Below are 26,117 nucleotides of genomic sequence, written 5' to 3' on the forward strand. Positions count from 1 at the left end.
ACAGTATTTTTTGTTTGTTTGATGTGCAACAAGTATGAAAAGATTAATAACAGATATATGTTTTTCTGGTAATTTAACTGTTGTTTCTAATATAGATTTTTTTTTTTTAGCGCACATAGTGTAAAAACTTTCTTTCTCATCCTGCCAGACCTAGTCCAAATGAGTGGATTTTGTCCTCCTACTAGCATATGCAAACAGAGAAGAACTCCTTCTCGAAAATGACAAGATCCAAACCACAACCAACTTAGACATAAACGCAATCAAATACCCCATCCAAACCACCATAAAACTACTCGGCATGACCATAGACAGATGCTGCACTATGCAACCGCAAATAAATAAAACAATTCAGAAATCATTCGCAGTCATGAGAAATCTGAGACAAGTCCGAAAATTCTTTGAAAGAACACAATTCCAACTTATAGTACAATCCCTAATACTAGGTATATTGGACTACTGCAACATCCTCTTCCTTCCTTGCCCTGCAACTACGATCAAACAACTCCAAACAATCCAAAATACAGCATTGAGACTCATCTACTCATTGAAAAAACATGACCACATCACTGAAGCCTTCATCAACTCACACTGGCTTCCAATCCAAGAAAGAATCCAATTCAAATTCTACTGCATACTATTTAAAACCCTACACGGAGACAGCCCATCATACTTGAACAATCGCCTCATCCAAGCACCCACTACAAGACACAGAAAAACGCACTCCCCATTCATACCCCCCCCAATCAAGGAAGTAAAAAGAACAAAACTACACGACGGCCTCCTAGCCACCCAAGCCGCAAGGCTGGACAACAAGATCTCCAACCTCTTGATGACCACCCCAGACTATAAGACGTTCAGAAAAGAATTAAAAACCACACTTTTCAAGAAATTCCTGAAGCAGCAATAACATCACGACCGTTTAATAACTCTAAAACTGACATTTGACCTACCCATTACTGCACGAATAATAACAAAAGAACTTCCACTATGACCACCTATTAACTCTTTCACAAACCACCTCACCCTCAACAACCCGCTAAATGTTTATAAGATCTACAACTTACCTCTCTTGCTAATCATTGTAACTCTGTTTTTTTAAATTAACCTTTTGTAATCCGCCTTGAACCGCAAGGTAATGGCGGAATAGAAATCCCTAATGTAATGTAATGTAATGTAACTCCTATCCAGGCTTGGTATAACAGGTTGTGCAGTAGGGCTCAATAATGACGATTCTTCTGTGTTCTGCAGGTGGTCCACTAGGACTTAAGGGCTTTCCTGTGGAGTGTTACAAGGGGGATGGTAGTGGTCTCCCCATTCAGAGCCACCAGGTCGTGGGACTTGTGTAAGCCCACCTCTGAGAAAATTACCATATATATTCAGATATAAACCGGGCTTTTTTTTGGCCCCAAAATGGGGGTCCCGGTTTATATTCGGGCCAGCGCCCAGTCGCGCCTCCCAGACTCATTTTAGGCCTCCACTGGGCCGCCAGGCTCTGAACCTGTCCCCCCTTCCTACCCTGTCCATCGTAAGTCCCTCTGCCGCTGAAATCCAGAGGTTTAACGGACAGGAGTGAGCTTTCCGCGTTCCAGCCCCGCTGCTAACCCAGTCGGTCATTGCCGTGCCGCAAGTTCCAGCTTCAGCTGCTGAGCAGTACTGAGCAGGAGCGCACTTTGGCACTGCTGCTCAGTGCTAAGCGACTTTCTGAGTTAAAACGATTGTGTCTTGAAATTTGTGTTGTTTCAGTTTAGAACGGTAAAATTTCATTTCAAAATGTAAGATTTTCTTTCATAGTTTGGGAAAAATTCAACATAAATTTCCTGGCAACTGTTCTTCCCCCCTTCTGGGCAAAAACAATAGGGTTGTGTTCTCTAGATCTCAAGGATACTTACATTCCTATTTTGGATAATTCAATCAGTCAAAAAAATAACATAAATTTCACTAGAAATTCCATCTATTATACCAAGTTTCAGCATTTGGCCTCTCAGCAGCACTAAAATGCCTGTTGGAGGTAGCTACACACCTTTTGAAAGGGGGAAAAAATGCTTCATTTTCCCATGGGCTCTTTTGCCCAAGATGATCAGGAAGCTTTTAGGAAGACTATCTGAACACTGGATCTATCACAACAGCTACAATGCATGAGACTCTTTACGTGCATCTTTGCATAGGTCAAATACAGTAGTCCTTAGTCGTAAAGAAGCCAAGCAACCCAACCATTATACCAACTGTTAGAAGGTTATGTATCGGTGTTAGAATCTAGGACCTACCTTTTCAACATACTTCATTACTAGACGGTTATGACAACAAATATGTTAGATGTAATCTGGGAAGCTCATATTTTTCCTTCACAACGGAGCATGAAAAAGGAAGGAAAAGTTATGTCTCTTCAGGGTGCTCAAGTTAAGGGCAAAAACATTTGTTGTGCTGAAATCCTTTGGCATTATTCTGTCTGGTTTAATCTAGAGAGACAACCAAGTGGAAATGTTTAATGTAAATAGGAGGAGCAGGTTCCTACTCCCTCTGCAAGGAGGCATTTGGGATATGGACTTAGGTAATCTTCTAATTGAAGTGCTTGAATTGCAGGAGCATAGAATATAATTGTAGACAACATTAATTGTTGGCTGTGCTCTGGTCCAGGGACCATTCATTACATTCAAATAACAACATCTTCCAGCAATGTGGAATTCCATAAATAGATCTTTTCACATTCAACAGTAAAGCTTCTCCGTTCTGCTCTTGAAAGGGAAACACATACAGTCTTCAACTTGCTAGTATCAAAGAGGAGGAGCTCTGTAAACTTAAACAGGAAATTGAGGCAATTAAAGCAGCTACAATCACCCCACACAAATATACCAATTTACCACCACTCCCCCCCCAAAAAAATAAAACAACCCAGGAATAAATGAATCACAGTAGGCTCAGGTAGACTGCAGCATGTGACACAGAAACATCCACTTTCACAATTGTTGCCCCTAAAGAATCCCTTTGCTCCATCAGAGTATACTGAGCATAAGCATGTTTCCGAACCAAGGTTTCCTCACATTCCCATTCCAGTTTGTGCGAAATCCTTAAGCAGAACCTTGCTTTCAACCCAGGTCTTCTTCCCACTCCCTGTTCTTGGGAATAAATTCACATCTGTCTTTATCCCCTCCCCTCCCCCCCCTCTGCTTCTAGAGTAGTGGATTATATGGCTCGCTGGAAATTGTAGGAATTTTCTTTCTGTGCCTTGATTGGAGCAGTAACCTGGTCGGAGTAAGGAAGCCCAACCTACTGGAGTCCTGGAATTCTGCTTCTCCTTCCCTAGCCTTTAAAAGGATATGCTTTCTCACTCCTTCCTTTCTGTTTCTTCTGAGGAATGAGAGTTCTTTTCCTTAAAGTCCAAAATGTGCTGCTATTGTAAACTAAGGAGAATTGTTCTTTGCCCATCCACATCCACTGTGGACTTCTTTGGTTAAGCTGGGGTTTATTGGGACTTTGAAATCACCTTATTTTCAGTGGGTTGCCAGCCCAGACTTTCTTTCTCTCTTGGGCTGTATTCTTATCCTGAGGCTTCCTTATGCAAATCAGTTAAAGAGAGAGCAACAGGGGTGTGGGGATAGCATCTTAATTATCACAAGTCTTCGCGACTAATGGATCAACATCAGGGAATAATTTTCCTCCTAAACATCTATTCACTAGCCCTCAAGGAATTGATGTTGAAAACTCATTAGTGGCATTTCTATAACTTCTGCAGTAGATTGAGGAGACCCTGATCACATCTAGAAGACAATCCACTAGGAAATCATCTAACTTCAAGTGGTATCTTCAAGAAACGTTTGACTCTTTCATATATTGACTGTTTCAATATTTATCTACCTTTCAGCTTTAGCTCTAAGATCTTCCTCAGTAAACATGCATCTGAGTGCAATTGTAGCATATCACTTCATCCATTATATATATCAGTTAACCACAGTTATCATGGCACCTTAATGTGGTTCTGGCTCAATTAATGAAACTACCATTTGACCTCATTGAATCAGCAGACCTAGATTTTCTGGACTCTTAGTTACAGTCCACTTTGCCCAAAGTGTAAGCAAGTATTTATATTTCAGTCCGCATATTCATGAGATTTCACAACAGAATTGTTCTTTGAACTCACCCAGGTTTTTACCTGAAGTGCTACCAATTTTATGTAGCAATTGACCCATATTTCCTCCTATCTTGTTCCCTCTCCCCCCTCTCCAGGCATCTTGTGCATAAGTGAGTAGGCCTTACATATGCTAGACTGTGTAAAATTATGCTATGTACTGTGTACATATGCTAGACTGGCATTGGTGTATCGCCAGTCTACAGAATTCTTGATATAGTATTCTTTAATCCTAAAAGAATACTGTCAACTAGTGAGCCACAGATGCGTGCGTTTTATGTATCTTGCCTTAGGCATTTTTATAAGGCAGTCATTCAGGGAGCAGCTCAGGGCCGGGCAGGAGTGCAAAAGCTTACTCATGCCCAGTTCACCACTGGGCTGCAAGAACTGGAACTGCAATATCTCCTATTTGTACAGCTCCCCAAATTGTATATCTACTGGAATAGCCCAGTCATCTTTTCTGTATCCTAAACCCTAAATTGTAATTCTCCAATCTTCTTGTAATTCTCCTGGAAATGTCCAACTGTTTCTTTTGTAATCCGCCCAGAACTTTAAGGTACGGGCGGAATAGAAGTCATTAATATAATGTAATGTAATGTAACTTAAGTCAGCAATTCAGGGAGGGGCTTAGCACGGGGCAGGAGCGCAGAAAGCTCGCTCCTGCCTGGTATGCCGCTGGACCACCAGGGATTCAAAAAGGTACACGGGGGGAAGCAGGAGCGAGGTAAAAAAATTGTCAGAGTCGGCCGGGACAGGAGACGGGAAGGATCCCTCCTGTCCCAGCCTACCACTGGACCACCAGGTCATATGGCAGGCTCAGTGGAGGCCTGCAAGATATCGGAAGAGAGGGAGGATAGGGTACAGGGCAGGGAGGTGGGACAGGGTGCAGAGACTGGGAGGGAGGGGGAAAAGGGTGGAGAGCCTGACAGAGCAGGGAATGAGGGGAGCTGGGTGCAGAGCCTAACAGGGAGTAAGGGGGGCTGAGTGCAGGTCCTGGCAGGGCACGTTAATATTACCCCCCCCCACACACACACACAGCTTATATTCGAGTCAATGTTTTTTCCTCCTTTTTGGGGGGGGGGAAGAGTACCCCGACTTATATTTGGATCATAGAAACATGACAGCAGATAAAGGCCAAATGGCCCATCTAGTCTGCTCATCCACAGTAACCATTATCTCTTTCTCTCTCTGAGAGATTCCACATGCCTGTACCAGGCCCTCTTGAATTCAGACACAGTCTCTGTTTCCACCACCTCTTCCGGGAGACTATTCCACGCATCCATCATACTTTCTGTAAAAAGTATTTCCTTAGATTACTCCGGAGCCTATCACCTCTTAACTTCATCCTATTCCCTCTCATTGCAGAGTTTCCTTTGAAATGAAAGAGACTCGACTCATGCACATTTTCATTATCTCCACTCTCCCGCCTTTCCTACAAAGTATACAGATTGAGATCTTTAAGTCTTTCCCCATATGCCTTATCATGAAGACCACGTACCATTTTAGTAGCCTTCCTCTGGACCGACTCCATCCTTTATATATCTTTCTGAAGGCGCAGCCTCCAGAATTGTACACAATATTCTAAATGAGGTCTCACCAGAGTCTTATACAGAGGCATCAATACCTCCTTTTTCCTACTGACCATACCTCTCCCTATCAACCTAGCGTACTTCTAGCTTTCGCCGTCACCTTTTCAACCTGTTTGACCACCTTAACATCATCATATACAATCACACTCAAGCCCCGTTCTTCCATCGTGCACATAAGTTCTTACCCTTAAACTGTACCGTTCCCTCGGGTTTTTGCAGCACACCAAGTAAGACATTTATTGAACATCAAGAAAACTATTCCTTGTTGTTTCCTCTGGATGATGTCATACATTAGTGTGGTTGATTTATCCTTCTGCGTACAGAGAATCCCTGTTGCATTAAGTAGCTATACTTCTTGAACATAAACATGTACACTGACTACATAGCTCTTCCATTCTGCCTTCCTATTGGTATAGGCCAATACCAATGATTAAGGCCTTCCTACTGGTATACAACAGGTTGCTGAGTATGAATCTTTAATTTTTTTCTAAGAGCCAGATTGGCTACTGGTTTGTATGCCAACTCAGGCTTCAGCAGTCTGATTGTTCTTTATATTCTCTTTGGTATGTTAGTGCTTGTCCTTTTCTTCACCAATATTTTATTAAATGTCAAGAGTGCCTTCATTTTTATGGTTCTATAGGCCCATTTTGATGGTGTGGCAGAAATGGTTCCACTTCTAGAAGGAGAAACAAACAAAACTGCAGACTGTGTACAAGATGCAGGCAAAAATTAATTGTACCAAAATTAAAATGCAAATACGTAAAATAAAACCCTTTTACCAATCAAGGGAACCGAAACGGGTCTTTTTACTGCTTCCTTGAGACGCTTTACTTTTTGCAGCAGTCCTCGGCGAACACAATATAGAGGCACTTTGTTACTTATCTTCATTTTTTATGGTATGTCCCAACCTTTTTCACCATGGACCCCTGACGAAGGTTTGTCCGAAACACGGACCGTGTCGGGTCCCTTGATTGGTAAAAGGGTTTTATTTTACTTATTTGCATTTTAATTTTGGTACAATAAATTTTTGCCTGCATCTTGTACACAGTCTGCAGTTTTGTTTGTTTCTCCTGCTTGGTCTTTTCTGCAGACAAAGTTGGACTTTCTCCTTTGTTTTGTTGCCCTCCACTTCTAGAAAGCATTAAAACATTCTCCATGTTTGCAGTTGCTGTTGGTTGACAGGAGAGCATGTGTTCTAAATTTAGATGACCTAGCTTGAGGTGGATAGAAAGAGATTGCAGTGCTCCATACAAAATATTTATAAGTGAGGAAAACAGACAGACAGTTAAACATTTATGGGGCGTACTTTGGATTTTTGAGTAATAAAATATTTCCTACAAAGAAGCCATTGTGTTTGGTAGGGCACTGAAATGGAAATGGCAGCAAAATTAGTACCTATAAGTTATTCATTTTGTGTCAGAGAGATAATAATTTCCTGAATTTTATTGGCACAATCTTGCTTCCTACATTGTTATATTTTTGTTTGTTTTTCAGAAGAAGCATTTAAGCAATGGTAATAAAGAGTATTTGGTTTCCTTAACAAAAAATGTGACATGTCAGAATTCAAGAATTAATTGACCAGAACATTTTTCTAAATAAAATACACTGCGAATACATCCAGTCATATGAAAATGATTATTCCATTGAAATAATTTTAAGTCTAAAAACGAAGTAGCACTGAGCTCTTAAAAGAACTGTCATTCCTGTTTAAGCAGAAATATGTACCTGACAATGATTTTTCTTTGAGGTACATTTCCTTCAACCAATTTTCAAAACAACTTTTGCTGTCAGATTTGATCTGTTGTGAATAGATATCATGTTTTAAATCTTTAGTTGCGGAGGTTCTGTACTAGTAAAAGTGAAACTGTTTTTATTTTGACTTATATAGTACCATAAAGTAGCAACTATATTTTTGCTCAAGTAAAATAACTCAAATAACTACTTCAGAAGCCCTCCCAAAAACTATGACCAGAGAAGAAAGTTTTTTTTAGCAAATATTCTTATGCGATCACTTGTGGGTTGTTGGGATGTTGGGTTTTTTTTTGTTATCTAGCTAATTTATATACAGACAAAAGAACAGCCATACTCAGTCAGACCAATGGTCCATAGCTCTTCCATTCTGCCTTTCTATTGGTATAGGCCAATACCAATGATTAAGGCCTTCCTACTGGTATACAACAGGTTGCTGAGTATGAATCTTTAATTTTTTTCTAAGAGCCAGATTGGCTACTGGTTTGTATGCCAACTCAGGCTTCAGCAGTCTGATTGTTCTTTATATTCTCTTTGGTATGTTAGTGCTTGTCCTTTTCTTCACCAATATTTTATTAAATGTCAAGAGTGCCTTCATTTTTATGGTTCTATAGGCCCATTTTGATGGTGTGGCAGAAATGGTTCCACTTCTAGAAGGAGAAACAAACAAAACTGCAGACTGTGTACAAGATGCAGGCAAAAATTAATTGTACCAAAATTAAAATGCAAATACGTAAAATAAAACCCTTTTACCAATCAAGGGAACCGAAACGGGTCTTTTTACTGCTTCCTTGAGACGCTTTACTTTTTGCAGCAGTCCTCGGCGAACACAATATAGAGGCACTTTGTTACTTATCTTCATTTTTTATGGTATGTCCCAACCTTTTTCACCATGGACCCCTGACGAAGGTTTGTCCGAAACACGGACCGTGTCGGGTCCCTTGATTGGTAAAAGGGTTTTATTTTACTTATTTGCATTTTAATTTTGGTACAATAAATTTTTGCCTGCATCTTGTACACAGTCTGCAGTTTTGTTTGTTTCTCCTGCTTGGTCTTTTCTGCAGACAAAGTTGGACTTTCTCCTTTGTTTTGTTGCCCTCCACTTCTAGAAAGCATTAAAACATTCTCCATGTTTGCAGTTGCTGTTGGTTGACAGGAGAGCATGTGTTCTAAATTTAGATGACCTAGCTTGAGGTGGATAGAAAGAGATTGCAGTGCTCCATACAAAATATTTATAAGTGAGGAAAACAGACAGACAGTTAAACATTTATGGGGCGTACTTTGGATTTTTGAGTAATAAAATATTTCCTACAAAGAAGCCATTGTGTTTGGTAGGGCACTGAAATGGAAATGGCAGCAAAATTAGTACCTATAAGTTATTCATTTTGTGTCAGAGAGATAATAATTTCCTGAATTTTATTGGCACAATCTTGCTTCCTACATTGTTATATTTTTGTTTGTTTTTCAGAAGAAGCATTTAAGCAATGGTAATAAAGAGTATTTGGTTTCCTTAACAAAAAATGTGACATGTCAGAATTCAAGAATTAATTGACCAGAACATTTTTCTAAATAAAATACACTGCGAATACATCCAGTCATATGAAAATGATTATTTCCATTGAAATAATTTTAAGTCTAAAAACGAAGTAGCACTGAGCTCTTAAAAGAACTGTCATTCCTGTTTAAGCAGAAATATGTACCTGACAATGATTTTTCTTTGAGGTACATTTCCTTCAACCAATTTTCAAAACAACTTTTGCTGTCAGATTTGATCTGTTGTGAATAGATATCATGTTTTAAATCTTTAGTTGCGGAGGTTCTGTACTAGTAAAAGTGAAACTGTTTTTATTTTGACTTATATAGTACCATAAAGTAGCAACTATATTTTTGCTCAAGTAAAATAACTCAAATAACTACTTCAGAAGCCCTCCCAAAAACTATGACCAGAGAAGAAAGTTTTTTTTAGCAAATATTCTTATGCGATCACTTGTGGGTTGTTGGGATGTTGGTTTTTTTTTTTGTTATCTAGCTAATTTATATACAGACAAAAGAACAGCCATACTCAGTCAGACCAATGGTCCATCTAGTTTCCTTTTTTCAACAATGGCCAATCCAGGTCACAGAACCTGGCAGAAACCCAAATAGAAGTAACATTCCATGCTACCAATCCAGAGCAAGCAATGGCTTTCCCCCATGTCAGTCTCAATAACAGTCTATGAACTTTTCCTCCAGGAACTTGTCCAAACCTTTCTTAAACCTAGCTATGCTAACCACTGCAACCATATCTTCTGGCAATGAGTTCCAGAGCTTAACTATTCTTAGAGTAAAAAATATTTCCTCCTATTTGTTTTAAAAGTATTCCCATGTAATTTCATTGAGTGTTCCCTGGTTTTTGTACTTTTTGAAAGGGTGAAAAATCTATTCATTCTTGCCCATTCTACACTACTCAGAATTTTGTAGACCTCAATCATGTCCTTCCTCAACCATCTCTTTTCTAAGCTTTCTTAAAATATACATGTTCTCTCCTTATGTATAGGAACCTTAATAAAGAATATCACAAATGCTGCCATGATAACTTCTCCCTTCTACAATTTCCTTTAGAGGTGTCAAAATCAATTGAGGTTACATCCAAAAACTTATTCTTCAAGATTGCAAGAATATGTTCTGCTGTTGGCTTTGTTCCACTTTCTACTTTCTCTGCACTATGCATTGATAACCAGATCTGCACATCTAGAGAGAGGGAGAAAGAGGGGACCAATGCTCAAAATTAACACTGGCACTAAAAAGGGAGTTAGCACCAAGTTACTGTGCAAGTTTTATCATGCGTCAAATGTTATAATGCAGTGGTTTCCAAACCCTGTCCTGGAGGACCACCAGGCCAGTCGGGTTTTGGGGATAGCCCTAATGAATATGCATGAGAGAGATTTGCATATAATGGAGGTGACAGGCATACAAATCTGCTCCATGCATATTCGTTAGGGCTATCCCCAAAACCCGACTGGCCTGGTGGTCCTCCAGGACAGGGTTAGGAACCACTGTTCTAATGGTTTCAGTGTGGGCACTGAAAACATTAGTGCAGACACATTTAAATGTATTTAAATGTTTTAAGAAAGTGAGTTGTATTAGTATTGCAAAAAGGAAATCAAATGTTTTTAAATGTGGTCATTAGTTACCCCGACCCAATGCTAAAAAAAATGTTTCCAAACCAATGTTCCAAAAAAAAAAAAAAAAAAAAAAAAGCCCCACATGTTTCCCAAGCACATTTAGAACAGGAAATTTTCTACTAGGTCCAGAGCAGTTTTAGAAGGATTGGTTGAGAAGAAGAGGTGTTTAGCAGCATCCCTTCTTTCTCTCAAACCTGGCCACTATGACCAGGATAAACGTCCCAAAAAAGGCCTGGTGGTTTAATGCCGTGCCCCTACCACCACCACCAAGCATCAGCCCTGGACTAATGCTTGAACAATCAGTCTGAATTTTGGTTCCCAAAAATAACCCCGGAGTGCACGCAGCTTTCACAGTGCTAAAAACACTTTTCTTAATACCATGTCCAAATGTGGTTGCATTAATAGTCCCACATTCAAATGCACCCCAAAAATTTTTATCGTGGGTGCAAAAGGATGAAAAACCTAACAGACTAATTCCTGTCTCTCTATTAGTAGGTACACGGTTAACACAAAAAACTTGGTTTTGTTAGATTTTTATTTTAATTGATGTTCTAGCATCCAATTCTCCATCAATTATATAGCCTCCACTCTGTAGGAGGTGGATCAAACCGTAGAGGGAAAAAAAAAGTGATGTCATCTTTATAATTAAAACTAATAAATCTGTTTTATGTTAACACATAACCTAAAGGCATCAAGAAAACGTTAAATAAAATGGGGGGGGGGGGGAGAGGTGAACCCTGTACTACACCACATGGATTTCTCCATTTCTCGTGATGTTGCTATGGGAACTTGCTTTAGCCATTTCCTTTAGCGCCTCTGCATAGCGCAGGAGTGTAGGAAGATCGCTCCTGCCTCAGTTCACTGCTGGACCACCAGGGTGTACAACATAGGCCTTTTCAGGTGTGGGAGGCAGGAGGGGAGGTGGAGTGATGCGGAGTTGGCTGGGACAGGATATGGAAGGGGTCGCTCCTGTCCCATCTCACCTTTGGACCACAGGGGCTCAAAGCAGCCCCAGGAGAGGCCTACAACAGGTCATGGAGGAGGTGGAGCTCACCACTGGACCACCAATACCTATTCTTGAATATAAACCCTCGGTTTATACTCAAGTCAATCTTTTTGGGGAGATAAAAGGTTACCTAGGTTTATATTTGGATCAGTATATATTCAAGTATATACGGTAACTCAGCTAGGAAATGTCCTCCCTCTTACATATCACATAACCATTTATACAAACATATCTTTAAAGAATTAGGAGCAGCACACATTACAGTAGGCAGAAAAGTATCTGCTAAACAATATGATTTTGCGTACTTCTTATAATCCCAGCTGTGACCCCCACCATAAGAAAATGTGTCAGAAGGAGAGCCCAACAAAGGAATCAACAATATATGGAGAGAAAGTGGACCGCTCCCTTCTACCAAGATATGGAAGAAATGCAAGGCCAGGACCAAGACAAGTCTTCTCTGTGAGCAACCACTGAATGGAACTGTCACTTGCAAACTAAAAGACTCTGACTAATCTGTAATGACCGACTAGAAAAGCTGAACTGTAAACCAAGTGTAACTTGGGATAAATCACTACTAAGAATCATAGAGATCTCAGCTGACCCATATTAAGGCCTAGCCCATAAATCGCTATGCAGACTTTGAGTGTACAAATTTCCCTATTTGGACGATTAGCTGGTAAAGAGCCCATTAAAAGAAGGTGCTCACGAATCAATACACAAAACTATTCAGGTGTTGGAGCTGCAAGGGTTTGTAATCAACTACTCAAAAGTCCCACCTGTTCCCAGTGCAGCAATTGAAATATATTGGAGCCCTACTAGGCATGGTTCAAACTCAAGCCTACCTTCTTCAGGTAAAGACAAATGCACTCATTTGTATTTGCTTGTCAGGTTCATAGCAGCCAGCGGGTCATAGCTTAGCAGATATTGAGCTTGTTAGTCCACATGGCCTCCACTGTGCATGTCACACCCATAGCATGCTTCTATTTGTGAGGTGCCCAGTAGCCTCTGACTTCCCAATAATATCGGGCTATGGGGAATCTTAACAATGCCGTTTCAGTCACCCCACAGTTATGGCAATTCCTTCTCTGGTGGATAATTTGGACCAGTTTGACTTGGGAACTTTTAATTCCAAATTTCTCCACCACAAATGCATTCAACCTGGGATAGGCTGCATACCCATAGTCACTGGTCTGCTCAGAAGACAACTTCACATCAATCTCCTGGAGCTTCAGATAATGTAGAGCACTCTATAAAGGCTTTCAGAGATCAGTTGTTGATCCAAATTGTCCTGATCCATACAGACAATCAGGTTGCCATGTACTATCTCAACAAGCAGGGGTTTTGGGATCCCACCCCTCGCATCAGGAAGCAGTTGAGATGAGGCAGTGGTCACTAGTTAGGGTATATTTCTCAGAGCCACAAAAGACACAGTCTGGTGGGCAGACTGAGCAGGTAGTCCTTTCTTTGTGTTTTTCCTGCATATTATTGTTTAAACCTATCCTCAACCAAGCACAGTGCTTTTCATCAAGCTTTGTTGGCCAACCTGTTGATGACCAACTTGGTCCTGTGTGCTGATAGAAAAAAGGTTTTTTCCATAGGCAGCAAGATTAAAAAGGCATACAATTCCATCCCCCCCCCAAGAGCTGTTTTATTTATGAAGCTTTTGAGATAACTGGGGTGCAGAGGAGACTACTGTGTACAAGAAGGGCTGCTCATGCTCAGAACTTTATACTGTTCTGAGCTCTGGGAGAGCAGTCCAGTACCATTGAATAAAATTATCCACTTCTGTACTTTATCAGTTCTACTGTCTACTAAAAACACTCATGACAGATAAGCAACATTGCTTTCATGGTACAGTAATATCTCTGTATAAATATTTTGTGTTGAGCCAAGAAAAATTCACGCTCCAAATGACTCTAAATTGGAAGTGTTAGCTTTTGTGATGTCAGGCAGTACTGTGACAAATAATTCTCTCTGTAACTATCTATTTATTCTAATTTGATCTCATTTCATAGCTTCACTAATATAGTGAAATAATGGAATGTAATAAAAGGTGTCCAAAAATTTTATGAAGCGACAGCAAAAGTGACATTTGCATTTCATATAGAGCATTTGAAATCTTAATTCTTATGCAAAGCAGGATAAGTTTTCCTTTCACAGATGATTGATAGGGAATAAAGAATAATAAACATCTAGAAGAACTAATAAACCAGTGGTTAAAGTGCACTGTGAAGAACATTGTGTTTGGTCTGCAGAATGCAAAAAAAGGTTAACAAATATTGAGCCCTTTTCCATTCTGTATCAGCCTTATGACTGATCAATGTATTTTGAAAAGAATTCAAATCATTCATTGGTAGGAATATCTGGTTATAAAAGAAGCTGGTTTTAATGGCACTATAAATAGATTTTATAGAACAGTATATCATTAAATAATATAATATACAGTGCGTTGAATAATAATTTGACAAGTTCAAAATATTCACATTTTTATTTTATTTAACAATCTATTACCCCATTTAAAACTAAGCAGCATCCAATAAAATAACAAAAACTAAAAAATATACAAACAACTACAATATATCTTTAGTTATGACACAGATAAGCATTTTAAATCTTAATCTTATACATCAGAAAAATTATTTGATATGACTAAAGATTGTTTTTTATAATAGTTCTTCCTAACTGGCTAGCAGAAATAGTATTGCTACCATTGTAGACAATGTGATCATTCATAAGTACTGGGTGGTCTATCTAAATAATATACAGTATGTCATGTTTCGTTCTGTTTATTTCTTTGTTATTCTTGGATATGCTTTTATAAAGCAGGGTATGATAAATCATGGCATGCAGGCAGGAGCATGATCAGTAATTCTGCTGTTGGTTCTCTTTCAGGTCTTGGATCCAGAACAAAACCACAGCTTCACAGATCACTACCTAAATGTAGCCTTTGATTTGTCTCAAGTTCTCTTTATAGCCACAGCTAACACTACAGCTACCATTTCACCTGCCCTTCTGGACAGAATGGAGGTCATTCAGGTTCCAGGTAAATTAACATCAGGGTTTTCTATATGAGGGCTGATTTTGAAAAGTAATGAGACTGCCTCTGGTTTTCATTCCAAGAAGTAGACGTGGCAATGGTGTGCTGGTTCTTGTAAATCTCGTACATTGACATTTCTGAACCTACAGTTAGACTGCTGTAGTTTTCATTGTTGGGTCATAGTGAGAGGAAGAACTTTGTACGTTTTGTCGTGGCATATGAGGAAGATGTGACTGTGAGAGTACACAGCACGGCTAATTGTTTTACTATCATATGCTTGCCGTAACGTTTCAAGAGTTTCATTACTGCTCTTTCCAAGTTTAACAAAAAAATCCAATCATACACCTGTGGCATACTGTGTAGTTCCAGCCTCCTCATTTTGTTTTTGTGAAGAGGAACTACATCAACTCATCTCCAGTCCAGTCCTCCCAGACCACTCTTGGTTCTAAGGAAGGTCAGATAGTAGGGTCTGTCAGACCTTCTCTAAGTTACAAATAGGGTACTGAAGGATTTAATCTGGCCCCATTTCTTTGTTAGTTTAGATAGTTCCTCGCAGAGACACACTTCTGAAAATTGAGATCCTATTCATTTCCACAGTTCCCGTTTTACCTCTTCTAATCAGTGCACATTGGTTACCAGTCAAACATAGAATAAGTTACAAAATCTTACTTTTAACATTTATAACAAAATTAAACAATCAACCAGAGTTCATTAATAGACTTTTAATTCCTTATAATACTTTAAAATCTCTTCGTTCAATGACTCAAAATTTTCTCGTAATACCTTCTTTAAAATTAATCAATACGTTGCGCTCCAATAATTTTGCTGTCACTGCCCCTACTCTCTGGAATTCGCTGCCAAACCATTTACGCAGTGAATCCGAAATAAAACAATTTAAAGCAAAATTAAAAAAATTCTTGTTCCAGGATGCCTTTGGACAACAACTGTCCTCTTAAGGACAAAAAATTAAAATTATTACTTTTTACCCTAACCTATTGTGTTTTCCCTTTTTTGTTTCACTTCTCTTTTACGATTGTAGTTCTTCCCCTTTTTTCCTATTGTTTGAAGTTGGTCTATATGTCTTATTAGTGTTTTATTAAGACACCTAGATTTTATCTAGTATCCCCAGTTTTAATATGTTTTTATGTAAATTTTATATTGTACACCGCTTAGAAACCTGATTAAGCGGTTTAAAAAATCTTTTAATAAACTTGAAACAATAGAAATTGTATACTGAATCTTAGGGTACTCTGTCCATTCTCAAGAGCATACTGCAGAAAGATGTCAATTACAGCTTTTGAAACTTCCTCCTCCTCCTCCTGCTGCCCCCTTCATTTTTTCTTTTTGCAGGCAAGCACGAAAGGTGTCTTCTGATCTACTCGGTTTATTTATTTTTTATTTTGAGATAGTTTTGCAGTTTTTCACTCTAGTCACAGTCTTTTTCATGAACTCAGAGACCCTTGTGAAGAGGAGCAGGTTTAAAATCTGCAGCTGGCAGGTGTATCCTTCAGGGACCTCTTTCATCAAGCCTGCTGAAGATTAGTGGAGCCCAGGGTCTGTTCCCCTGGTGTTTGCTCACCCCTTTGAGTTGGTCAGGGTCTGGAACACAGGCTGTTCAGGTGCTAATAGTGTTCCTTCAGGGCACTCATAGTGCTGACTGTGCTTCATTTCCCCCCACCCCACCCCTTTTTTGTGAGAGGTCTGGGGAGGGGTTGAGGGTCAGTCTGTGGAAGTCCGACTAGCAGCCTGAATATTCCAGCGAAGTGGTTAAGTGCCTGGAAGCAGAGGACCTCTCTTAGAATAGCTACACCTGAGAGGAGCTGAAGCAGACAGTACCAGCACCATTTCCTCAGCACATAGTCTGTAAGTAAGGCTGTGAAAGCCTGTGGGAAAAATTTGGGGGGTCTTCAAAAGCTGCGGCCTTGGTCCCCCTTCTCTGTTTTGTTATTTTTAGGTTTTTGGTGATTTTAAGCAGTTTTATAGCACTAAAATTCACCAGTAGTGGCCATCTTGGATTTTCCCAATTTTTTTTCTCTTCTCCAAAACACATCGTTTTGTTCCGAAGTGCCAGGTATGGAGTCCTCTAATTCTAATAACCCTATATTATTCCTGCACCACATGCCACATTGAGCGAAGCAGGGCGATGGGAACTTCAAGTTTAGCTCCCACATAACCTCTGGGGCATAGCACATGGCTTTTGAGCCTGTCAGGAGAGCAAATATTTCCCCAGGAGCCCCAGAACAGTAGCACAGCATGACAAACTGGTGCAGAGGATTCGCCGACAAAGAAGAGGTGTCTCCTCCCTTCTAAAGGTGAAGGAGAGTTGCCTACTAAGGCCTTTACCCTAGAGTTAATTGATCTGCTCTGGCAGGTGTATGCATAAAGCCAAAGTACACAATTTAGGTCCCATGAGAACTGACAAAGCCATTTAGAAAACAGCGCAGGCCCAAGTGGGAGCGCGGAAAGCTTGCTGCTGACGTCCGTGCTCCTGACCTGTGTGCCGCTAGTGAGTGAGGGATACATGCTGGACCACCAGGTACTACGACGACGGAGGAGGAGGAGGAGGCTGCAGAGGGCGGGTAGCTGTTTTAAAAGGTGCAGCTATGGTGGCGGCAGCAACGATGGCGGGCGGGTAGGTGGTTGGGTGGGTGGGTGTTTTAAAAGGTATGGCGGCAGGGTGCTTTAAAAGTGATGCGGCTATGGCGGGCGGTGGCGAGGAGGGGATTTCAGAATTGTACCTTCGCTCCATAAGACGCAACGAGATTTCCACCCACTTTGGGTGAAAAAAAAGTGCATCTTATGGAGCGAAAAATACGGTATTTATATTTGATTCTCTATGTTTTGTGTTATATATTTTTTTCTCCAGCCAATAAGGATAAAAATAAAAGAAGTGTAGTAGAAGTTAATGACTGATGAGTGGCTTTTCTAGTATAGAGTAATTAATAGAAGATATACGGTAGAAGATTCCAACATACCTCCTCAAAAGTGTTTGCACAATACTAATGAGGGGGTAGAAAGAAACCGTCTAAGGAAGAGAAAAAGTAAACTATGATTTAGAAAATGTTTATGGCAGTGTTCTTTTTTTTTCTTTTTTTTAGTAAACAATGTTTCTTTAAATAGATGCCTTCTTTTGAAGGAAAAGGTATCTCTTTAAAAAGAACATCTATTACTGATAGTGCAGCCAGTGAAAATTGCAACCAACCATAGCAGTGCCTGGGAATACTGACTGGTAGTCGAGCTGAAAGCTGTTATTTTCTTCTTGCTAATTTTACACGAGCTCAGCTGTAGGTACTTGTATTGGTGAATGCATAGAGTACATTCATGTCTGCCGTTTGAAAGAAGTCTGAGATTAAGGAAAAAAAAATGTTGTGGCCAACTTAGTTCCTCTTGCCTCGTCATTTAATGAACCTTTTTGTTTGTTTGTTTTATGGAGACTAAAAAGACAAATAACATTGCTCTTCCTTTCTTAAGGCTACATTCAAGAAGAGAAGCTAGAAATTGCACACAGACACTTGATCCCTAAGCAGCTAGAGCAGCATGGACTAACTCCTCAGCAGATTCAAATTCCACAGGAAACAACATTAGAGATCATTATAAGGTAACTAGTTTTTTAGCCCGTTACATTAACGGGTGCTAGAATTAACTCCCCCCCTCTCCAGCAGCACCCCTTACCTGATCCCCCTGTCTAGTAGTATCCCTTCTCCCTGCCGGGACAGACTCAAAAGAGGAGCTCCTCCCCCTTCCAGCAGTCTTGCTGAAGATTTTGATGCAGGCACGTGGTGGTCTGTTGGCGGGCCGGCCTGCTGTGTTCTAGGCCGAGGAACCTTTCCTACGGAGACAGCAGGCGCCTCATCTCTGGCCAGTGAGCTCATCATGCACATCTTCTTCTCCCAGACTGGCTGCGGGCCTCAGCCACCTGCTTGCGCTGGTGCGAGCGCCTCTTCTACCCATGCGAGCGCCTCTCCCACCCAGCATTCTGGCGCCGAGAACTACCTAAGCGCGAGGCGGAGGCCGCGGTGACAGGAGGCAACGCGTAGCCTGAGGCAGATGCTGGTAGCCCCTCCTCACGCTGGCTGGATGACCTGCGCGCTTCCCCGGTACAGGTGCTGTGTGTGCTGAGCAGTCCGTGAAATGTAAGGGATCTGGAGCCGGCAAGCCTGCACATCTCCTCCTTGGGGTTTGCGAGAGAGAGATGCGTTGTAAGCGCGCATGCGCACTCCTGCCGACCACGGAACTACAGTTCAGGGAACACGGCGGTAAGAGTGCGCATGCGCGCTTAGCATTTTATTATAGTAGATTCAAAGTGAGGCCCCTAAGAACTTACCAGGCATAGTCACTGAGGGGTCGATGCAGAAAGCTCTACAACCCAACACCCTACCCCTAAAATAATAAAATAAATCCCACAACCTGTCATTAAATAAATAAAACCAGGTACATGATCCTTACACTAATATAGTGTACCACCTTTCTCCCACCTCAAAAAAAGTTGAAAGACCGAAGTAATGCTCACTTGCTCCTGCCTCTAGCACTATCATTCAAAATGGTATCATCTGACCTCTAGCATTGAGTTGCTTCGTTTTACTTCCTCTTGTAGTACATCAGGATACCCCACTAGGGGTCAGCCTACCTAATAAGGCAGTATTTGGTAGACTCACCTCTGGTGGTGCCATTTTGAATGATGGCATCATTCCTGCCTTTTGACTTTTTGAGGTAGATGGTGAGGGTCCAAGTGGTTTGAATGATTTATTTTTCATGGTATGGTGGTTTTTTTTGTTGGAGGGGGGGGGGAATTGGGTAGCTGCTACAGCACCAATGATTTTTTTTCTGGTAGGAAGGTAGATTGAGTCGGGTCAGGGAGCCATTAAACTATCAGGGATACTGGAAATTTTTGTGGTGTTGGAGGAGTGGATAAAGACCTTTTGACCTTTTTTTGTTTATGTCTATTAACTTTTCTATACCTTCTCAGACCTGGTGGTAAATTTGCAGTGTATTTGCCTTAAAACATTCTGTGTGCTTATTACCATACATTTTAATATTATGTGTGCTCACGTCTGCTGTGTAAGTTAACTTCTGCATTGAACCTCTGTCTCTATCTTGCAACCAGTTAATGGGCATGTCCTCTCTATAAACATGAGCTTCTGCCCATGATAGTTTCTGCTGTGGCTCCTGAATGGAATGTGGCAGCACTCTGCACCAGATTTTTGTATATAAAACATTGGTAGGTTCCCATGCTTTTCCACACAAAGTTTCAGCAGATCTTCTCATGATTTAATGTTCTGTTTTTGTGTGTACCTCTTTGGTTCTACCACAAAAAGGCAATATATCAAGTCCTTGACCCTGTCTCTCCCCACCCCCCTAGACCTTTTAAATCGGCGGTCCCCAACCACCACATCCAACATTTTTCCCTCTTCCCCATGCATCTGTACCTCACTCCTCTCACACCACCATGTCCAACGATTCTCTCTCCCTCCCTCCCTATGCCCAACAATCCTCTTTCTTCATTTCCCCATGTGCACCATCTCTTTTTCCTTCTCATTCAGACACCCATGCCCAACAATTCTCCCTTTTATTCCCTTCCCCACCTCAGCATCTCTTTCCCTCACTCCCTCTATGCTTCCATCCTATGTCCCAAGTTCATGCTCCCCTCCCTCTCTCCCGCCATTCTGTGTCATAAGAACATAAGAACATAAGAAGTTGCCTCCGCTGAGGCAGACCATAGGTCCATCCTGCCCAGCGGTCCGCTCCCGCGGCGGCCCATTAGGCCCATTGCCTGAGTAGTGGTCTATACCTATCTATACCCTTCAATCCCTTTTTCTTCTAGGAATCTATCCAAACTTTCTTTGAAACCATTTAATGTTTTCTTGTCTACAACAGCCTCTGGAAGCGCGTTCCATGTATCCACCACCCTCTGAGTGAAAAAGAACTTCCTAGCGTTTGTTCTAAACCTGTCCCCTTTCAATTTCTCCGAGTGCCCCCTTGTACTTGTGGTGGTCCTTAATTTGAAAAATCTGTCCCTGTCTACTTTTTCTATGCCCTTCAGGAAAAAGTAGACAGGGACAGATTTTTCAAATTAAGTTCATCCCCCCTTCCTTCTTTCCATCTTTTGTCTGAATTTTGTGCTCCCTCCCTTCCTTCTGTATCCCAACGCGCCTCCTTTTTCTCATGTCCCAATGTGCCCCTCTTCGTCTTTCCCTCCCTCTATTCTGTGTCCCAAGTTCATGCCTACCTCCCACTGGTGTTTACCTGTTCTGGCTGGCTCCCTCCTCCAAGCCACACTTCTTTTCACAAAGCTGCGGCCACGGTTCCTACATGCAACCCGCAGCTGACCTGGAAGCCTAGAGGGAATGCTTCTGGGTCAGCCGCGGGTAGCGTGTAGGAGCCGCTGCTCACAGCTTTGTGAAGAGAAGTGTGGCTGGGAGGAAGGAGCTGGCCAGAACTGTAAATAAAAATTTCTGTACAACCTGGTTCGGCAAGGCCCAGTACTGGTCTGCGGCCCGGTGTTTGGGGATCGCTGCTTTATATGTTTGAGTCATTTCTATATATTTATTTATCATTTAATCTGGTTAGAATAGAGATTTCTTCTCCAGAGTTAGAAAAATGTAATTTTCATAAATAAATCTTGGCAGGCCATTGAACAGAGTCATGTCTTAGGAGGTGTGATTTTTTTGTGTGTGCGCATGTGTTTCTTGCAAAACATTTTATTTCTTTGTCTCTGGACCTTTTCATAAAGCTGCTGTGCACAGGAATAAAATTTCTATTTCTTTTCTTACCAGGTACACTAGGGAAGCAGGTGTGCGTTCACTGGAGCGAAAGTTTGGAGCTATTTGCAGAGCAGTAGCTGTGAAGGTAGCTGAAGGAGCACACAAAGAAAACAAGCTAGACTGTTCAGAAGCACCTGAAGAAGGTTAGTATTCATACCGCTGTCCCACTACTCACATGTTGCCTTTAGTCTTGATTTGCGAACAATAGCCTAACATCCTTACTTGGCTAATGGCTTGTAGGACATTAATGTCTATAAGTTATCTGGACATCTGTTTTGTAATTAATATTCGCATGCATCCTACAGGAACCCTTAACCAATGTATCAATTCCTGCTTTTGTGTTTCTAAAAGGGCAAGTCATGCCCTCAACACATCAGAAATAGAAAATTTTTCCTTTTGACATCACTATTTTAAAAAAATGACATGCAAGGTGGAAAAGAATGCCTGATGGGGAGATCTTTTCGTCTATGAGCTTATCTAAGATGATAAATGGGTGATGGTATTGTATAGTCCTTTGGACTGCATGAGTTCTTTTCCTGGTTTCAAGGATAGCTAAAATCTCTCTACCTGTTGCCACATAGCATGGAGAAAATAGATGGTATCTAGGGAGAGAGATCAGATGGTGGGTAAAAGCAGCAGAAGCAATGAGGGTAGTGCTATATTGTGCCAGGGACTGAGTCATCCAAAACTCGAGAGGTTGGTCTATTAAAGGCCCCCTCGTGATTTTCCCCTCCAATATTATTATTTAGCAGACCCTCAGAAATGCCACCAGCCACTCAAATATATTTCATAGTGGTTGGATTTATACATTAAATCCTCACCGGGTCACTTCAACTGTGCTTTCAGGTGTTGTAAATATGTAAATCTTTTCAAATTTTATGAATACAAAAGTAAAACTTTTTATAGAGACAAAGCTAATACTTAGCTTAAGTGGTCCATTCTAAGGGATCCCTTTAGTCTTCTTTACTGAATTGTTTTCTCTTGAAGGCTTACAGATATTCAACTAATGTATCGGATGTTTTTGCAAAAAGGCACAGGAAATTTTTTTTAAATACTCTCTAATTCTATAAAGGGTGTGCAGTGTTATGTATTTGCCTTAAAATCTTCTGTGTGCTTATTACCATTTTAATGTTATGTGTTCTCATGTCTGCTGTGTAAGTTAACTTCTGCATTGAACCTCTGTCTCTATCTTGCAACCAGTTAATTAATGGGCATGTCCTCTCTATAAACATGAGCTTCTGCCCATGGTAGTTTCTGCTGTGGCCCCTGAATGGAATGTGGCAGCACTCTGCACCAGGTTTGCAGGTGTGCAGTGTTTTCCAACCAACAGAAAAGATTTATTCAACCAAAATATATTAACTCTTTGACTTGACACGGTGCCATGTTTCGCCGGAAACCCACCTGCCTCAGGAGTCACAAAGCTTTCATGTGTCTTTGGGCAGACGTTTAAGTTATAACCTTGAAAAGCTGGTAAGCTGGTTTTCTTTGTTGGGGTTTTATCAAGAATGTTGGTTTGAATAGAGCTGAATTGCTACATTGTATAAGACATTGTGACTCCTGAGGCAGGTGGGTTTCTACCGAAACATGGCACCGTGTTGAGTCAGAGTTAATACATTTTAAATGAATAAGTATTTTCTGTTGGTTGGAAAACATTTTGTCAGACTTCTACTTTTTGTTTGTTTCTGGTTTCTGCATAAGGGTTTCCTCTTTGCCCTTTTGGATTTTTTCTCATTAATTACAGAATAGTACTATTTATTCATGTAAGTGATTGGCGCTTAGTTGGCAATAATGATTATTGGCTTTAGATAGCACTAACTGACACTAATCTGCAGTTATATGTGTAAATTATGATCCTATTCTCTAGCGTGTGCCTATAAATTGTCAGCTGCACAGAGGGTGTTCACATGGGATGGGTGTGGGCGGGCCAAAGGTCTTCTGACTATTCTAGCATGCACTGTAGTGTAAGTGTAGCTCGTGAGCTGCATTTTTAAGCTGACCAGTTAAGTTTTAATGATGCTTTTAATTTTGGGAAGAAAGAAAATGAGGTGGGAGGATTATTGGAGGTTGGATGTGGGATGAATGTTTTTATTACATTTCCTTATAATAGTCAGTGTGTGATATATCTCATTTATATTGTACACTTTCAGATTTTCAGATTTTCCATTGCTCTGTTGTACAAAGACAGTAAAGATATTTAGCCATTAAAAAAAGTTTGGACAAGTCCCTGGAGGAAAAGTCCATAGTCTGCTATTGAAACAGGCATGGAGAAAGCCAGTACTTGCCCTGGGATCGGTAGCATAGAATGTTGCTGCTACTTGAGTTTCTTCCAGGTACTTGTGACCTGGAATGGCCACAGTGGAAACAGAATACTAGACTAGATGGATCAATGGTCTTACCTAGTATGGCTATTATGTTCTTATAATAGAATACGATCAGTTATGTGTGTATATAAACCTTCCTTAGACATAGAATTATTGGTTGCACCTGAATATTGGCACAGAAATACTGACTTTTGCTAGTAATCTTGAACTGCAATTACGCACTCGGTTGCGTCATAGAAATTGAGCTTAGCGCCCATAATTTAGGTGCCAAACATTAGGTGACCCCCTAATGCCTAACAGTCCTTCATCCAGCTAGCAGTGGACATCGCCAAATGAAAGTAGCTTTTCAGTTAATACAGTGAAAATGTGACTTGAAATAAATAACTATTAAAAAATGTTTTCTTTTGCTTCTAATGTAAGCTTAAATTACATTACATTACATTGGTGTCTTTTATCCCGCCAATACCTTTCAGTTCTAGGCGGTTTACAAGAATTGGCCTGGGCATTCTTGGGGAGATTACAAGGTTAATAGATATAGTATTTTCTCTTGTTCATCAATTTTCTTTTTTATTTGTATCTATATTTTATTGAAATCAAATTCAATCGTTACTTACACTTCTGCTTTTAATTTTGCGGATATGGATAATACACCTTCATCTATCCCGGTTTTTTGGGGACGTAGACCTATTAAGACTGAGACGAACCAAATTAATTCACCTGTTTTCGTTCAGCCAAATGTAAAATTACTCTCTAATAATTTTTTTCTCTTCTTTATTAATTTCCAGGTACTTTAGTTAGATTGTGAGCCTTCGGGACAGTAAGGGAATTTTTTAAGTACCTTCTTACTTCTCATTTATAATCTTAATGTATATTTTCTTCAAACCGCTTAGAACCTAAAGGATATAGCGGTATATAAGAAATAAATTACATTACATTACATATAGTATGCATCGAGATCTGGGGAGGGTCAATCAGGTTTAGCATAAACCTGATCGACCCTCCCCAGATCCCAATGCAATAGCAGAATAACTCTAATGACAACTAACCTATTATTTCCATAGACCCACAATGAGTAAACCTATTGGTACCTCTACTCACTTGTTTACCAACTGCTGGTCCTATCAAGTAAGATTAGGGGGCCATTCTACCAAAGTGCATTAATTTGGGGATTTAGGGCACTATAATGCAGGATTTTAATACGCAGCGTCCAAAAGTAATGCTGCATCAAGAAGGGAAATTCCTGCTACTTTTTTTTTTAATTACAGATCATATATTAACATTCAAATTAACACTATTACTACTACTACTACTACTACTACTATTAATTATTTCTAGAGCACTCCCAGACGTACATAGCCAGTATAGAGTCACGAAGGTGACAGTCCCTGAGAACAACGTCTGGAATTAGAGATGGAGGAGAAGGGTACAAATAGAAGCAGCTTATCTGAGGAACAGAGTTCTCGGGGAGACATATAAGGAGAGATAAGAGAGGAGAGATATGAGAGAGGCTGTGGCATGAAGACATTTGTAAGTTAGTAATAGGAGTTTGAACTGTATGCAGAAGCAGATAGGGAGCCAGTGAAGTGATTTTGAGAAGAGCGGTAAGGTGAGTGTAGCGAGGTTGGCGGTAGTGCAACTGAGTTTTGCATTGATTGCAGGTGGAAGAGGCAGTTCAGAGGGAGACCTGTTTAGAAATAAATTGCAGTAGTCTTAAGCGTTAATGTGGAAGCACTTACAGCCTCCTGTTTAGAAGGTGATGAATGAACATGCATTAACTCTGTTCGGCAATTAGGCCATAGTCAGTGATGCAGGTTGGCCCTATACTGAGGCCAGCTGAGGAGGCAGCAGCAACAGGCGGCACTCTTAAAGGAGCAGCATTTTGCTGCCGACCCTCTCCACCGCTCTCCTTCCCGACATCTAAGGAGTTCACCCTTCTCCCCACAATCAGAATTTTTCCCATTCCCTCTGCCGCCGCATCTAACTTTAGTTTTCTGTTAAAGTTGCTGGGTGGCAGTAGCAATTCCCTGCCATCGGTCCCTGTGTCTTTTCTCCACTGCGGCCCGCTCCAGCAGAAACATCAATACACCCAGCACCAAAACATCAATACATCCATTGTAAAACTAGACTAGTACAGATTGATCCTGCATAATCAATGCTAACAGAGAACCATGTTTTTCGTACATACAGAACACAGAAAACAGCTTTGCCCAGTATGGAATATGTAATCTCAAACTAACACTCTCCCCCCCCCCCCTTTTTACAAAACCGTTGAGCAGTTTTTAGCACCGGCTACGACGGTAATAGCTCCAACACTCATAGAATTTCTATGAGTGTCGGAGCTGTTACTACCGCGGCCGGCGCTAAAAA

The 26,117-nt window shown here is 40.7% G+C and overlaps 1 protein-coding gene across 3 annotated transcripts in view; it reads left to right on the plus strand.

Annotated features, from left to right (window-relative positions):
• Nucleotides 1-26,117, plus strand: part of LONP2 (lon peptidase 2, peroxisomal) — a 201,978-nt gene that overhangs the window by 72,292 nt on the left and 103,569 nt on the right. For all 3 annotated transcript variants that reach the window (XM_033941471.1, XM_033941474.1, XM_033941473.1), the window contains exons 9-11: nucleotides 14,524-14,674; nucleotides 18,140-18,266; nucleotides 21,442-21,572. In XM_033941471.1, the coding sequence (XP_033797362.1) occupies nucleotides 14,524-14,674; nucleotides 18,140-18,266; nucleotides 21,442-21,572 (409 nt within the window). The remainder of the gene's footprint in view (nucleotides 1-14,523; nucleotides 14,675-18,139; nucleotides 18,267-21,441; nucleotides 21,573-26,117) is intronic.

Source organism: Geotrypetes seraphini, chromosome 4 (genome assembly GCF_902459505.1).
Source record: "Geotrypetes seraphini chromosome 4, aGeoSer1.1, whole genome shotgun sequence".
NCBI lineage: Eukaryota > Metazoa > Chordata > Amphibia > Gymnophiona > Dermophiidae > Geotrypetes > Geotrypetes seraphini.